Raw genomic sequence first — 17,420 nt, 5'->3', positions numbered from 1 at the left:
AGGCTATTCAAATATACAGATGCTTAATATTTTTGGAGATGGCAGAACAAATCATTTTTAATTTCAAGTTTTTAAGCTTTGAGACTTCATGACAATAAACACTGTGAGCTCTGATTCCAGGCAGCTCTCATGCTTATAAACTTCAGTGCTGATATTGAAAGTTTACTCCTGTCATATTAAAAGCACAGTTCTGTGCATGTAATCATTTTCACCTGCAGTGATAAAATTGTTATATAAGTGATGAATTATAATATTCACATCCAGTTATGGCTTGGGTTGTGTAGAGGGAGCTCTGGTTGTCATCTCCTCTGATCAATGAGAGTCAGACGTGTTGAAGAACCTGAACATTTAAACTGGGTCTTTCTGTCTCCACATATCAGATCTGATTGCTGTGCCACCAAGGAGCCCTTTCCAGATGGATTTATTTACATGAGCTTTTGCAGCACTAAACTCCTTTTGAAAATTCATTTGGCCAAAAAGATTTTTATGAGTAGCTTGTCTCAGACGGGAGCTGTAAATGTATCCTGTAGAAATAATAGTCACAGAAAGGATGAGAGGTTCTGTGGAGATAAGGCTGAAGACAAACTTCCAGTAAATCACAAAACAAACAACTGTTGATTTATGCTGTACAGAATAATAATTTAAAGGTGTTTTGTTACCTGAGTAAGGTATCTGTACTTCATTTCAAGATTTCTTGGACTAGTGGCTTATATTGAACAGTATTTTTACAGGAAAGAGGATGAGATTTTAATTTTATCACTGGTGAAATAAAACTCTAGTTCAATTTTGCATTTCTGCTCAGTGGCTGTTTTTGATATGAGCTCTATGTATGGGCAGTTGCCCAGGGCAGCATTAGAAAGAACAAAAAAATATTTATCTGTCAGCGGTGCCCTGAACAAGTTTCCCTTGATTGCTGGTGAAGAGTGGGGTATATATTATTGTTTGAATTTTAATTAGTTGGAGGGCGACAGAAGGAAGGAAGGATTTGCCCAGGATGCCATTCCTGCAAGATCCACCACTGATACATTTGCAACAAGTTACATTTCTTCTGGCCTGTGGATTTCTAGAAAACATCCTCCATTTCTGTTTGGGTTACATTAGAAGAAAACTGATGTACCATATCTCACTATTCATAACACAATAGAAAGAATCAAAGTCTCTGATTCTGAAGAAACTCATTTAATTTTCCACACACCACTGACACTTAAAATGTCTAGATGAGAATATTTTTTAATTCATATTTTCAGTCAAAATTCTTAAAGAGTGACTTTACAAGTATTGAACTTAATTACAAAAGAGACTTAAGATGGCAACATTGAAAATGTGTCACACATTTAAATGTTAAAATAATAGAATCAAAGCATCAGGAGCATCTTAAAAATGAATATTACATTTCAAGAATCTGGTAGACAGTAAACAGTACATGTAAAACACGGCTCTTTGCTAAAACAAAGCTAAAGAAGCATATCTGATATTTGGAATCCATGTTAGTTCAAAGACTTGCAATAACATCTTATAAAAATATGAGATTATAAAAAACAAAAGCTTTTATTTCATACAGTAGATTGAACCATCACATCATTCAGTCTGCAAAGCTGCTTCGGTTGCTGCAGGATTATTTCCCTGTCAGAGGAGAGATAATTTCAGTGAGATATTTCTCCACATTAAAATTAATTAAAGCCTCAGACATGAACATGTTCAAAGAATAAAATCATATTTTTAATTCTATTTCAGTTGTTTACTTTAAACATTCGGTTCAGGAACACAAAGAATTTGAAGCTATTAAAACATGAACTGCTTTGATTAATCTAAAAACAAATATTGGATCAAAAAGCATGATGATGAAACTCTGTGACTTTACGTTAAATTATTAATCTGTACCTCCATCTAGCGGCTGTTAAATGGCACTGCAACAGATTTACTGCTTCAGAGCTCTCACTGCATGTTACTCAAATACTCAGCTGTTTTATCATTTCAGATTTTTAAGCTTTGAATATTCAGGACAATAATAAACACTATGAGCTCTGATAACGGGCGGCTCTCATGCTTATGAACTTCAATGCTTTTATGCAGAGTCGTCCAACATCAACAAATATTAAAGTGAAATGATACTTTGGCAAATTTTAATTGGCATTGATTTTCATTCTCAATTCTGAAAGTCACTTTACAAATATGTAACTTAATCACAAAAGAGACTGAAAATGTGCCACACATTTAAATGTTCATATTTAATAACATCAATTGATCAATAGCATCTCAAATATGAATATGATATGTTTTTGCTACATTTAACAATGAACAATGCATGCAAAAAAAAAAATAAATAAAAAAACTGGATTCCATTTTAGTTCACAGATTTACAACAGAATCAAATAGCTTTTATCTCATGCAGGAGAATCATTCAGCACTGCTGCTTCTGTTGCTGCAGGATTATTTTCCTGTCAATGGAGAAATTATTTAGTGAGATATTTATCAACATTAAAAATGAGTTAAAGTCTTCTAAAGACTTGAACATGTCAAAGATATTATATTTTTAACTATCTCAGTCATTTACTTTAAACCTTCTGTTATAAAGCATATCAGAAAAACAAAGATTGATACAATCTGGAGATATTAAAAGATTAATCGTTTTGATTAATCTAAAAATAAACATTGAATTAAAAAAAGCATAAAGATTAATGAAGAATCAATCAAATTGGAAACTTTTGTTAGTGTGTTATGTCTACATTTATTATGTAGATGTTAAATTATAATTACCTTGGTCAACATTAGCATTTTCAGAATCTTCTGCTGGCTGAGGAATCCTCTCTGCTGAATCTGTCAGATGAATAAATTGGGAATCAAACAAATAGAGAATCTTAATATTGAGAAACGATCTTAAAGTTTTCTTATATTCCATATGTTGGAGTAATTGTGAATTATTTAAGTTATTTGAATATTTAACATGTTTGGATTTATCTTCATTTGAAATATTTCTCTATTTTCCATCATCAGTCTCTTTAAATCACTCAGATGTTGAATCTCTTTCTGCTATAAAACTTTTACTTTACCGTTTCCAGAAGTTTGGCTGAGTTGGATTGTCTCATCAGGGGAAGAGTCACCTAAAGACAATAAAACAAGGTTAAAGTTCAAATGACTGGAAATAGATCAAATAAGTAAATCATGTTCACACAAAGTAAATGTTCTCATGGTTTGTTTTTAGTTGTGTTTCAGTAGTTTGGTATGTTTCCTGATAAAATGTTCATAATTGTTTCCAGTATGAATTGTATTAATTTCATAAAAATGTTATAACTGTATTTTTATGTTACACTGTTGAAGAGTGGGTTTTTGTCAGAATATTTCTTTCTACGATAATGTAGAAATGTTATTCTCTCTGTGTTTAGTTGTTTTGTTTCTGAAAATGATTAATCAGAAAATTGAGTAAATATAAATCCCAGTTATTCATAAAAATGTTTAATTTGAGACGAACCAGGAAGCAGAGAGCTGAAAACAGAACCGTCATTCTGGGTCGCTCCAGGATCTGGATTGATGCTCTCTGGTTGATTCAGTCTAAGAATAAAAGACTTAGATGTTTTATTAAAAGTATATATATATTTTTATTTATGTTCAAAGAGAGAACAGATGGTTTTTACTGACCCGCTGCTGCTTAAATCTGCACAGAAAAAGAAAAAAAAAAAAAAAATCATATTTTCAGTCCATCTTAAAAACATCACAATAAACTTGAAACATTTGAACAAATGAAGTATTTAACTAATTATAATTCAGTATAGTCAGAAAAATGTCTCACCTTTGGACCGTCTGCAGCGCCACAACAAGATCAGGAGAATAAAGAGAATAATGAGAACGATTCCAACAACTGGTCCAACGATCAAGATGGCAGGAAATAAAGAGTTGAAAGGACTGGATACAGTTACTGGAAATAAGAAATATTAAAATGAATAAATCCTATTTAACTCCTGGTTTCATGACATCATCCTCCGTTTCGTCCAAATCTGATCTTAACATCATCAGCGATCACTTTGTTCCTCTCTAACAACTAAATGGTCTTACTGACTAAAATGCATAAATTATTTTAATTCTCCTCACCTCTCACTTACAATAGAGATTATGGAAACAACATGTTTTTTATTCATATTTTCTCATTTGTCTAATGTTGTGAATATCCAGACCTGCTGATCACAGAACATAATGTTTATTTCATAATAACCTGATATTTCCTTTATGTCCAGGTAGTTTTATGTGTTTCTCTAAGGATCACTGTACTGTAAAAATCGATCTGTGTAATTTCTCCACCTGATCACTGCTTGCTTGTAAATATTCTCTGACAAAAAGAGGTTATAATTAAGGTGGAGCTTCTCCATCAACTATATCAACTAAGAGAGACTCTGGTCAAATGTTGTGTGAAATGCATTTAAATGCGTATTAATCACATGACAAAAAGTCAAAGTGGCAAAAAATGAAGATAATTTCTTCATTTCTAGTACAAATACAAGTTTTTTGTTACTTAAAGCGGCATCATTGCAGTGATAACGAAACTTAATAAAAACAAATATCCATCCATTGTTTACAGCTGCTTGTTCTTGCTGGTTTTTATCTCCAGCAGTTTCTGGTCAAAGGCAGGTCACCAGTCCATCACAGGATAAACTACCATGCACACATTCATATGTCAGGAAAATTTTAGACACACCAATAACAGCCATGAGGAGTGAACGAACACACACACATGTTCCAGGAGAGCAAACCAACTCTATGCAGAAAGACCACAGGTCAGGATTCGTCTCCAGCACTTTCTTTCTACACTTTCTTTCTTTCTACAAGGCTACCATCTGCTACTAATGAGAAATAAAACAATACAATTTAACAGTGTCATTTGTTGCTTCAAATTAGATTTTGTTTCCCCGTCTGTTACATGGAGAATCTGTTTACTTTCAGAGTTAAAATGCTTTATATAGTAAGTACGAGACATAGACAAATTAGAAAACATGAAATCCTAAATGAAATAAAGCTGTGAAGAAAAACATCCAAAACAAACAAGAGGAATTTGAACAACTTTACCGCCAAATGTCACAAAATATAAATAAGGATGAGACACTCATCTTAAATCCATTTACAGATGGATTTAATTTTCAGACATGATGAATTAAAACTACATGGTATCCTGCTGTAGTTAGCTTTGTTCTGCTGTTTTTCTTTCTTTTTTTTTTAAATCACAAACTGCACCTTCATCGCTGGTTTCAGTGTAGAAAACTGGATCTCCTCTTCCTCCTCTGCAGCTGTAAACACCTTCATCTGAGACGATGAAGACTCCATCTGGATCATTGGTTCTGATGAACTGATCTGTATGAGACTCTGTCTCCCGTCTTAACAAATCAAACTTCCAGCCATCAGATCCACTAACAGAGCAGGTCAGTGTTACACTGCCCCCTGCTGGTATGATTGTATCACTTGCTGTCAGTTTGGTTGCAGGTTTATTTGCTGCTGATTGAGACAAAGAGAAAAAGAACAAAATCACCAGAATTTAACTTGTTTCAACATAATTCAGCTTGGTTCATTTATATAGCTTCACTTAATAAAAAAAATATCGTCACATTCCACTTCATAAGACAAACAGGTCTTATATGGTTTCCTTTAACATTTACAAAATATACATTTTCTGCTATTGACTCATTTATTCTGTCAAATGTTTTTAACCAGCAGCATCTGTGCTTGTTATGGATTCATATATTTATTAAAATTTAACATTAAAATAATCTTTTCTCATAAACATGCAGATTATTCACATTAGAACATCGACTGTTCATCAATATATAACTAATAAAACCCAGAAATCATAATAATCTGACTGTGATTGAATCAAATCATGTTGTATCAAATCCCAGTCAGAGCTGAGCTGAACCAAACTACTGAACCAGAACATCTTCTAATGTTCTGCTGCAGTCAGGAGAACTGGGCTGGAAATCAGCTCTACTGCACAAATCACTTCTCAGTCCTTCAACAAGGAAAGCTCTGCTGACAACTAAAGGTTGAACTATTTTTAGTCTAGTGGTGATTTTTCTAAACTTTCAATCAGATGAATTGAACTCAGAGGAACCACAGTGGCCTCCTGTAAAACTGCAGCAGGACCAGAGAATCACAATCTGCCTCCTATCAGCTTTTATTGGCTCATTGGAGGATGGAGGGATTTTATATGACAGACAAAACTTTACTAAAATACAGACAGTATTGAGCAAAATTCCCTGTTTATAAATCAAGTGTCTCCACTCTTCTTTCCGATTGCTCCTGTCCTTTTTCTCAAGAAAACCTCAACTTTCTGTCTCAGCCTGTTAGTCAGTATTTAAATGTGAAATCTAGTCTCTAGTGACAGGATGAAAATAAGCAGGTTAACAGAAAGTCTGGCTGCCCAGCATTAAAGTTGAACTGGAATAAAATTATTTCACAGACAATAAGATCTCCAGTAGCAAATTGTATCTGAAATAAATTAGAGAAGTGGAGCATAAACTTTATAATGTTATTTTACTAAGAAACAACACATTGGGACAATAATTGTTGCAGTTTGTCTTTAAGATGATCAATATAAATTTTAGGCTGATTTCCACTTCTTGTGTTTAAAAAATATAAACTGAAATATTTGAATAAAAATGAAAAGATTTAATGTTGCTTGAAAAAAAGTATTTAATTGGAACTTCATGAAACATTGTTAATAATCACTTCATGTGATGATCTACTTACAAACAGTTAGTGAGTAATTAGTCCACTGTGTGAACTTATAGTATCCTCTTCCTCTGCAGCTGAATGTGTCTCTATCAGCTGCATTGACCTTTAATTCAATGGATACTGGAGAGTTTCTATTGGTTGTCCTCCATTCATACGCCCACCACCAAACTCCTTCTCCTTCATTGATCTCACATCTCAGAGTGACCGTCTCTCCTCTGAATATTTCAGACCAGTTGGATTTCAGGGTCACAGTGGGTTTAATGGAAACTGATCACATAAAGAAATATAAAAAAATGAAATTAGAAGTAAATCTTTTGCTCCAATTTGAGGGTTATCTTTCACAGAAATCAATTTGGAGTTCAAAGGTCAAACTGATCTAAGAAAAAGAAATAAACAAGTTGAATAAGTTGAATAAGTGACTATTTTTATTCAAGTATAAAATAGTGACTTCTAAACATAAAGGATAATTAATATTAGTTGTAGAAGATATTAGAATAAAGAAAACACTTTTCAAATCAGAACTTTTTAAACTTAAAGATATTTCATAGCAGGTTGATTAAATATCAAGCTTATACTACAAAATTCAGTTTAACATTATTAGATAATTTAATATGATATGTACTGTCAGTAGTTAAAAAAACGAGTATCTTCAATAAAAGTATTTAACAAGTTTAAGACAATTTGGATGAACAGAAACTAAACTCACCAGATTTCCATAGGGTGACTTCATTGCTGGTTTCAGTGTAGAAAACTGGATCTCCTCTTCCTCCTCTTCCCCCTCTGCAGCTGTAAACACCTTCATTTGAGACGATGAAGACTCCACCTGGTTCAGTGGTTGATATGTTCCGATCTGTAGGATGTGAATGTCTGAACCAGTAAATCTTCCAGCCTTCACCGATGTCCACAGAGCAGTTCAGTGCTACACTGCCCCCTGCTGGTATGATTGTATCCTTCACTGTCACTGAGGCTCTGGGTTTATTTGCAGCTGATTGAGGGAAAGAAAAAAAAGAACAAAATTATCAAAATTGTGCTTGTTTCAATACATTCTGTTTGGTCCATTTATACAGCACCAGTTAATAAATGACACAGGTCATTTGCTGTAAAACTGCAGCAGGACCAGAGAATCACAATCTGCCTCCTATCAGCTTTTATTGAATCATTTAAAGACAGATAGATTTTATACGAGACAAAACTTTACTAAAATACAGACAGTGTTGAGCAGAATTCACTGTTAATAAATCAATTGTTTACTCTCCAATTGCTTCTTTCCAATATTCCAATGTAAAATCTCATCATTATTACATTTTACATTTGGTGACTGAACTCGATTTTACAGTCACTAAACAACAGTGACTTCTAATAAGCAGATCAACAAAAAATCTGGTTGCCCAGCATCAAAGTGGATTAAGCATCTTTCATGAACAATAAGATCTCACAGTGACACAAATTAGAGAATTGAAGCATAAACATTATAATATATTACTAAGGAAAACTGCACATGTGCAGTCGATTTGAGTATGTATTTATTTTTTATTATTATTATTATTATTATTATTATTATTATTATTATTATTATTATTATTATTAACATTTATTTTAGTTTGCCTTAGAAGTTGATCAATAAATGATTTTAGGAAGCAGGAAACACTGACTTTTAGTTCTTGTGTTTGAAAATGTAAATTAAAATATTAAAGAAACATAACATGTTTAATGATAATAAAAGTGAACTGTTTAGATGAAACTTGATGATGCATTGTAAATAATCACTTCACGTCTATAATAGATGATCTACTTACCAACAGTTAATGAGTAATTAGTCCATTGTGTGAACTGATGGTTTCCTTTTCCTCTGCAGCTGAATGTACCACTGTGAGCGTAGTTGATCCTGTATTCACTGGATGTTGTAGAGTTTCCTGTGTTTGGTCTCCATTCATACGTCCACTCAGTTCCTCCTCCTCCTTGGATCTCACATGTCAGAGTTATTCTCTCTCCTCTGAATATTTTAGACCAGTTGGGTTTCCGGCTCACAGTGGGTTTAATGGAAACTGTTCAAATAAAGAAATCTCTCATTAGAAATGTTACATGTAAAACTTTGACAAAAAATAAAATAAATAAATAAATAAATCTTAGGTGACACAGAAATGAAAACGAATGTATTCATTTAAAAATCTTTAAACCTAGAAAAAGTATATTTTATACCCAGTCACTTCCTTTGTATCAACTTATCAAAGAATCAGTAAAAAAATAAATAATGAAACTAATAATAATTAGTAAAATTGTCAAATGATTGGAGGTGAACACTACAAAATGAATTATTTAAATCAGTTTGCACTATTAAATACCGATTGACATCATCAGGCTGCATAGTAATCATTTAGCTTTTTTAGCTAAATAATTATTTAGAAGATGTGCAGTGTTCCCTGCACATCTTCTTGTTCAGCTGTGAGGAGCTGTGTTCTTCACAGGTGGAAGAGAACAAGATACAAGATACAAGAATTATCTGTTCAGTGTTGGAGAAAAATTGCAGCACAATTGCAGGTGTTTAATCTACACTGTAAAAACAAATCCAAAATCTTAATAGATATTTTGGTCTAGTTTCTAGTGCAAATATCTTTGAACTTGAAATTTATGAGTTACTTGTCAGCAAAATATAGACAGTTGTTTTAAGTCAGTAATTCTTAAATATTGATGGAAAAATACTAATTCCACTGACAGATTATTTCACTTATCACAAGAAGAAAATGTGGTGAGCTTCAAAATAAACGATTTCCAGAACAGAACCATTTTTCCTCTGATTGACAGCTTTGAAACCTTCACACACACAAGAGTGGTGTTAAATTTAACTGCAGGTGTTTGCAGGATGAACCGGGGAGAAAAGGTGACCCTACAGGAAGATCCACACAGATCAGAAGTTTTTACATCGCTGCACTTTCTGTGAGGATTTTTCATTTTACCAACCCAAGGCAGGCAAACTGTGTTCATGCTTGAATTTTAACAGACCATCGATCTAAAATCCTAGCATTCATATATCAAGAATGTCAAATTGTTAAATTTGATGAATGGTTGGTCCTGAGATAGAAGATTAAATTGTAAATTTAGGATTTAATTAGAAAGTCCAAAGAATCATCTTCATCGTTTGACTGTTTTGTTGCTATTAATAATCTTTGTGTTTAAGCTTGATTTGTTCACAGATTTCACCAAACGTATATTTAAACACTGCCGATGCAGGACCAGGTCAGGGCAGCAGGGATTTGATGGGGTTTGTGCTCAAAGTGTTAGAACATTTATATCACTGAATGGATGGATGGTTGGCAGGGAAACCATGAACTCAAATAATAAACAATGAATCTTAAAGACAATCTGTCCACTGATCCAGACTAATGCTTATTAACAGAAAACACAAGAATAAATCACTGGATGTATTTTAGTCATGTTTGTCTTTGGGGATCCATTGGAAAGCAGAATCACTTAAAAAAAACTTGTTCAAAAGCTTTTGAAGTCTCTATGAGAAAATACACTCTTTAGACAGAAGACAACAAAGATCCAATAATAACTGCCGGAAATGTAAAAAATGGTAGTCAGTTCTCTATTAGAGTCAAAAATAATGAAATATGCATGATTACAAACTGATTACAAACATTTATTAATTCGTCAGATTAATAAATGTCAGTATAAATAAAAGGGAAGTAACTTTGTCCACATGAACTTTTTGCCTTCAGTTCACAGACAGCAGATGGCGCTAAAGAGAGAAAACATTTCAACTTTTACAGAAAAGCACAAACCTTTCTCCTCTTTAAGTTTCCTCTCATGTGAATCTTCAGTTTTAAACACATAAACATCTAATAAACATGGTAACTTCATATGATAATGTAAGATGCTGAGGCAGCCATTAAATACATTAGACAGTTTGATCTTGAAAGCAGAAAGTTACTGACTTGTTTCCGTGTCTCTTTCCTGATTATCATCTTTATTTCCTGATTCACTCGGAAATGTTGAGTTGATCAAATAGAGAGAAAAATATTCATCTACTGTTAATATTTTGTACATAAAGATCTTTATTTCAACACAGATTGATGCACTTTTGTTCAGTTAGTCGAACTAGCTTTCAAATAAAACTGATAAAAATATATATTTAATTTAAAATGCATAAAAAGTTGGTGATTAATTATATATTCATCATAAACTGAATGAAAAACGAACAAGAAAAACTGATTCTCACCTTCAGCATTTACATAGATGAGATTACTGAGAACTGCAATGAAGAGCAGAAGCTGATCAGATATGATTAAAGTCAAAACAAATATATTTTAACTTTAGCAGCATTTCAGGTAAAAATGGTTTGGTTTTAGAAATAAAGTCAGAGATAAAATATGTAATGCCAAAAAGACTTCATGTAAAAAGCATTTATATAACAACACCAAGACAACATGTTGAGTTAATCATAGAAACACACATCGCTTCTTTTCAAAATGGTAGAGAAACAGATCAAATAGAGATAAACTCTTTTTCCTTCATGCAGAATCATTTTGATCATTAAACATGAAGTCAGTGATGAACTTACAGAAAAATCCCAGCATGCAGAGCAGAGCGTTCTCCATCCTCACATCCAGACCTTCTGCTCATCAGAAAGGTTTCTACGTTGTTTTATCTATAATTATGAAGCAGAAGTTACATCTGCCACAAATAAATGACATCAGCATGTTCTATGCTTCTCAGTATAGCTGTGTGTTTCCTTCCCTTTATCACAATTATCAGAATCCAGCAGCAGCAGCTTTGACCACAGCAGTTAGTGGGTTTTATTTCCTGTCCACTGCACAAAAATTTCAACCCGTTTCTTGAAAAAAAAACTACAAATGTGGTTTTAAAAATACCCTGACTTTAAACAAATATTGCATGTTGTAAAGAAAAACATTTTTGTCAGCAGTTTTGGGCTTAAGTTAGCAAAATAACTCCTTCCCTTTCACCTTAATTAATGTCTCGTTTTTGCATGCATGCTTTTCAAAAATTATTTTTTTTACACCTTCTTCAAATAACTTCCTGTCAGCTGCTTCTCAGCTCAGTGATGAACAAAGCAAGACGTTCAACCTTAAATATCTGAGCCACAATATGTTCTTGATGATCCACCAGCCCTGATGGACGATAACATGGATGCAGAGAATAAAGCTGAGGGTAATAATAGTCTTTAAAATTTAAACTGGTTCAAATCAGTTTTTTTTTCCTTCTTCTAGGACTTTTTCATTTTTCAACATGTGTTTCTGTTGCTGAAAAATGTACATTTTCTTGATACAAGGTTTTCTGTCCAACAGTGATAATATGTTTATACTATTTGTTTATGGAGATGTTTTGTTTTGTTTTTCTGGTTGCTAGAGGGAGATAGAAACTTTATGGTTCCTCTTTGTGTCTAAAGAGTCTCATAGTGAGAATTATCTCATTATCGCATTCAGATATGAACTGAACTGTAATAAAAACAGGAGAAGTAATACTGTGCCAAGCAAATGCAGTCAGACTGACCTCCAAAACTAAAATGAACAGTATTACTGTTCATTTTAGTATTAAGTGAAGTCTATCTATGCTTTCTGTGCTATAGGGACAAATTACAGTCCTGCTTACCGTTATTGGCACCCCTTCATGATTTGCATAGCTGAGTGAATATCTTCAGAAATAAATGGAAATGTTCAAAACTTATATCAGCAGGATCTTTCAATTTCAGGTCCAAAGTAATTTAACAAAGGCAATTACCATTTCAACATAAATATTTTAATTCCAAAGGACAAAACAGAAAACCAGCATGTGCACTAATATTTATAACACCCCTCTTTAATATTTGGTCGCGGAGCCTTTGGCAGCAATGACGGCCTCCAAACGTTTCTTATAATTCATCTATAAGCTTCTTGCACTTCTTGGGTGGCATTTTCTCTCACTTCTTTTGCAATATGCTCAAGCTCTTGTACATTTGCAGGGTTCCTTTCTCCAATGGCAAATTTCAGCTCCACCCAAAGACTTTCAATTGGATTGAGATCAGGACTCATTGCTGGCCATTTTAAAACGGTCCATTTTTTCCCTTTCATCCAGGCGTGTGTGCTTTTGGAGGTGTGCTTTGGGTCGTTGTCTTGCTGGAGGACCCAGGATCTTCGCCGCAAACCAAGTTTCCTTACACAGGGCAAGACATTTCGCTCTGGAATTGCTTGATAATCTTCTGATTTCATGATGCCTGCGATACGGTCAAGGCCTCCAGTACCAGAAGCTGCAAGCAGCCCCACAGCATTATGATTCCTCCACCATGCTTGACTGTTGGTATGGTGTCATTTTCTTTAAAGGCTTCATTGCGCCGTCTGTAAACATATTGTTTGTGTGATTTACCAAAAAGCTCCACTTTTGTTTCATCTGTCCATAAAACGTTGTCCCAGAAGGATTGAGGTTTGTCCAGGTTCTCTTTTGCAAAGATCAAACATTCTTTTTTATGTCTTTTCTTCAGCAATGGAGTCTTCCTTGGCCTCCGCCCATAAAGCCCCACTTTGTTTAGTGTGCGGCGTATGGTACTTGTTGAAACAATCACACCAGACTGCTCCAGGTTGGTATTTAGGTCTTTAGATGTTAGATGTGGTGTTTTTTCCACCATTCGCACCAACCGTCGAAGACTTCTGTCATCAATTTTTCTCTTCCCCCCACGTCCAGGGGTTCTTGACTGTTCCACTTCTTAATAACATTACGCACCGTTGAAACAGGGATACCAAGGTCTTTGGAGAGGCCTTTATACCCTTTGGAGGTCTTGTGCTTGCAAATAATAGCGTTTCTGATGGCCTCAAACAGCTCCTTTGTCTTTACCATTGTCACATGTGGAGATGAACTAACAAGTGGCTTTTAAAGCACCAACATGATCATTCATTGGTTAATTCATGTCACATGTGTGGAGGCAGTCCATCACAAGTGATCTTTATGTGTGATTTGCAACAGGTGAGCCAAATTGGGTTTTCATATTGATTTGCAGCAAAGGGTGCCAATACCATTGGCATGATAAAAATTATGTTTTTTCTTTGTTTTCCTCATAATGTTTATCTTTTTAAATGTTTTTGATCATTTGTTGTTTTGCATCAAGCACAGCTATCTTGGTGTTTCTCTTGATGAATTCCCTTCAATAAATATTCCATTCTATGTACTTAAACTTCATGGGTGCCAATAATGGTGAGCAGGACTGACATTTCATTTAGCATGCTATCAACTGTGGCCCTTAGTTTGAAATTCCCATTTTATCCACAATCAAGCATCAAAGTGATGGTTCATACAATGTGCTGTTCATTTGCACAAAGCTCCTACTTAGAGCTGCAGTCCTCAGCCAATCTCCCTCCACACAGAGCACTCTTCCCTTCTGCCTCCCCCATGTAGCTCCTCCAGGTTCATAATAAATAAACTACTTCTCAGTCTGATGCTCCAAAGCAAAGTGCTGAAAGGGGAAGTGTCGGATAGCAACTCCTTAAATAGACAGAGGCCAATTTCCGGTTCTACAAGCAGCTGTGATGCAAAATCAAATTTCTTTTAACTTATTTTTATACTGACAGCCTTTTCATAACTGCAGGTAACATAGTTAGCAGATTGAGCAATAAAAGTGCATAACTGGCCTTTAAGGCCTGGAGTTGATGATTCCTTTGCCATAAACTTACTTGTTGACTAAATTTCTAACAGGCCATGCTGAGCCATAGTTCTATGTTGTTCTATTAAATATCTTCATCAGGTTCTCCAGGCTGGGTTAAGGAATGAAGTTCAAGTGTATTCAAAGATTAATAGAAAGCAACTTTGATTAGGAACCATTTACTCTTGAATACAGTTGCATTTAAAAAAGAGCTAAAAATATTTAGTTTCCTCATTTCTGAGAACAGCACTAACACCAAGTCACTAATATATGCAAGAGAGATGAGGATCTATTCTAATTGAATGGAAACTTATATATGCAAGAGAGATGAGGATCTATTCTAATTGAATGGAAAACTTAACAGATGTGTATCAGAAATATTCTTTGAAAATTAGCTGTGTGTAGGCTTTAGGGAGGAACCTTAAACATGCCACAAACCATTAGTGGCCAAAACTGATCAGCTAGAAACAGATGGAGCTTTTAAGGAAGCTGCAAAGTGACACACACACACACACACACACACACACACACACACACACACACACACACACACACGCACACACACACACACACACTGTCATGTTCGAGGGTAGGCTTCTAACCCACATGCAGAATCAGACCCGGGAGGCAACAATTAATAAGAATTTATTTACAAAATACAATCACAGGTGCCTTACAGGTGATCCTTTGGACCGAGACGTTGCATATTGTTTATTGTTTTCAGATTCAGCTCCAGAGCCACAGCAGCAGATGAACCAATCAGAAATGAGCTTATTTTTGGAGTATTAAAAGGAAGTGTATAGACATGATATGCTTACAGTCATTTACATTATGATGTGCTTACATATTTAAAAAGTATGTATAGTATTCTGACAATATCTCACTGACAAATTTAATTAGTGTATTTATAATCATAATATAACAAAATGGCTCAGTTTAGAAAATACTAGCTTCTGGTTTTGGTTTCCATGTACATTTGTTTTGCGTTGCTTGCCAAAAATATTTATAGTGCCACAATAAACTGGGATGATGAAACTCTGTACTTTATGGTTAAATTATTAGTCTGTACCTCCATCTAGTGGCTGTTACATGACACTGCAACAGATTTATTGCTTCAGGGCTCTCTCTGTAGGTTATTCAAATATCCAGATGTTAAATATTTTTGGAGATGGCAAAACAAGTCATGTTTAATTTCAAGGTTTTAAGCTTCGAAACTTCATGGCAATAAACATTGTGGGCTCTGATACCAGGCGGCTCTCATGCTTATGAACTTCAGTGCTGCTATTGAAATTTTACAAATTGGACAATTTTAAAATGTCTGTAATAAAAAAAATATTTGAATTTGGGCATCTTGTGTAATTAATCTTTCCATGTAATTTTCCATGTAATCTTAGCCTAAAACAGTGTAAATACTGTAGTGTAGTTATGCATGTCATTTACAAAATAGGTACGTAGGAATAAAGACGAATTAAGAGTAATAAAAATTGTAGTTTATTATCAATAGCAGGAAATCAAAAATAAAAATTAAGTGTAATTTAAATACATTATTAAATTAATAGTATATTTAAAATATATTTGAAGTATATTTAATATATATATATCTTTAATATAATTTTGAGACATTATATAATTAATAACACTCAAAATATAATAATTATATCAAAATGTAATAATAAAGCTCTGAAATATGAAATTTAAAAAGTATACTTTAAGTACACTAAGTATACTTGAAGTTATTCCAAAAAAGTACGTGTAGTATACTGAAGTATACTATTAGCTGTAATTTTATACAATTTAAATACTACTAAATTATACTAAGTACAAAATAAGTTGTTCCAAAATAGTACAGTTGAAGTACATCGATAAAAGTATACTAAAGTATGTTAAAATTTAGTATACTAAAGTATACTTTTTTTTTTTTACCAGGGAGCAAACAAAAAAGAGAGACGCAAACAAACTAAATGCAACAAACAAAAAAAGAGATGCAAACAAATGAAATGCAGCAAGGCTTAGCTTTAATCAGTCAAACTCATTAGCTCAGGAATAAATTAATTACTTTAGTGAACCAAAAGTTTTTTTACAGCTATTACCTGGCTTACCTGTGTTTCACCTCCACTCAGGGGAAAACTATCGGGAGTTTTTAAAACGATTTGCCGGGAGACAAGCGTTCTCTCTCGGTGTACGGAACCTGGAGCGGCGAGTGAAGCTGGCTGTTAATGCAGCGGGAGCAGACATCTCCGAAAACGTCGGAGCAATACTGCAATTAAGTGATTTATTAATGAATCGAGCAGATTTTTGAGATCTATACATCTACATTCTCGCCTAAAAACATTGTAAAAAATCATTTTGTGTTACTTTAAGTGTAACACAGCAAAAATAATTTTGCCGCCATTGCTTCTTTTCTGAACCCCCGCTTAAAGGATGTAGAGCCTAAATTTGGACACAGCTGTTTTTTGTTCGACTCCCTCTAGTGGTCTAGAGCACTTCCGTTTTCAACACTTGTTTGCATCTTTTCTTTGCTGCATTTCATTTGTGGTTGTATTCTTTTTTGTTTGCGTCTACTTTTATGTTTTCTGCATTTTATTTGTGTGCGTCTTTTTTTGTTTGCATGTTTTCTCTGTTGCTGCGCATTTGCACCTGTCGGCCACAGTAGTACCCCCATCTAGAGGCTGTTCAACGGCACTGCAGCAGATTTACTGCCTAGGATAGAATATTCAAATCTTAATGTATTTTTGGAGATGGCAGAAAAAAAAAATCACGCTTTCAAGGTTTGACTCTTCAGGACATTAAACACTGTGCGCTCCAATTCCAGGTGGCGCTCAGGCTCATCAACTTCATTGTTGCTATGGAGATTTTACTCCCGTCTTATTTCTTCTTTCCTTCTGACCCAATAGGTGAACATTGACTCTTCCTTATCAACTACTATTGTTAAATTCTCCTTGATAAAATTATTAAAATGTCTTACAGGGAAGTTTTTTTTGAGTCTTCAAGAAAATAATGTTGGTCAGATTTTACATTGCAGACAGAATAGTTTTCCTAACCTTTTTAACTTAGCATAAACTCAGTCAAAGCTGAACAA

General features: G+C 34.0%; 1 protein-coding gene across 1 annotated transcript; it reads right to left on the bottom strand.

Moving 5' to 3' along the window:
- Positions 1-1,223: 1,223 nt before the first annotated feature.
- On the bottom strand, positions 1,224-9,066 carry LOC106941221 (uncharacterized). Its single transcript, XM_015024163.1, has 11 exons — positions 9,057-9,066; positions 8,580-8,759; positions 7,421-7,699; positions 6,730-6,981; positions 5,221-5,478; positions 3,788-3,913; positions 3,637-3,652; positions 3,470-3,549; positions 3,051-3,101; positions 2,758-2,817; positions 1,224-1,623 (listed from the first exon to the last, which is right to left on the bottom strand). Exons 1-11 carry the CDS (start codon positions 9,064-9,066, stop codon positions 1,616-1,618), a joined length of 1,320 nt encoding a protein of 439 aa, XP_014879649.1. The 3' UTR covers positions 1,224-1,615.
- Between the last annotated feature and the right edge of the window lie 8,354 nt (positions 9,067-17,420).

The sequence above is a fragment of the Poecilia latipinna genome, unplaced genomic scaffold, assembly GCF_001443285.1.
Source record: "Poecilia latipinna isolate Pla-1442-1.1 unplaced genomic scaffold, P_latipinna-1.0 Scaffold3554, whole genome shotgun sequence".
Classification (NCBI taxonomy): Eukaryota; Metazoa; Chordata; class Actinopteri; order Cyprinodontiformes; family Poeciliidae; genus Poecilia; species Poecilia latipinna.
The sequence above is the reverse complement of the archived record's forward strand: the minus strand, read 5'-3'. Positions and strand labels throughout refer to the sequence as shown.

Coding starts and splice junctions, on each gene's coding strand:
- LOC106941221 (XM_015024163.1), bottom strand. Junction 6,982..7,420: donor AGTCACCCTATGGAAATCTG/GTGAGTTTAGTT, acceptor TTATGTGATCAG/TTTCCATTAAACCCACTGTG. Junction 3,914..5,220: donor CACTGAAACCAGCGATGAAG/GTGCAGTTTGTG, acceptor TCTTATTTCCAG/TAACTGTATCCAGTCCTTTC.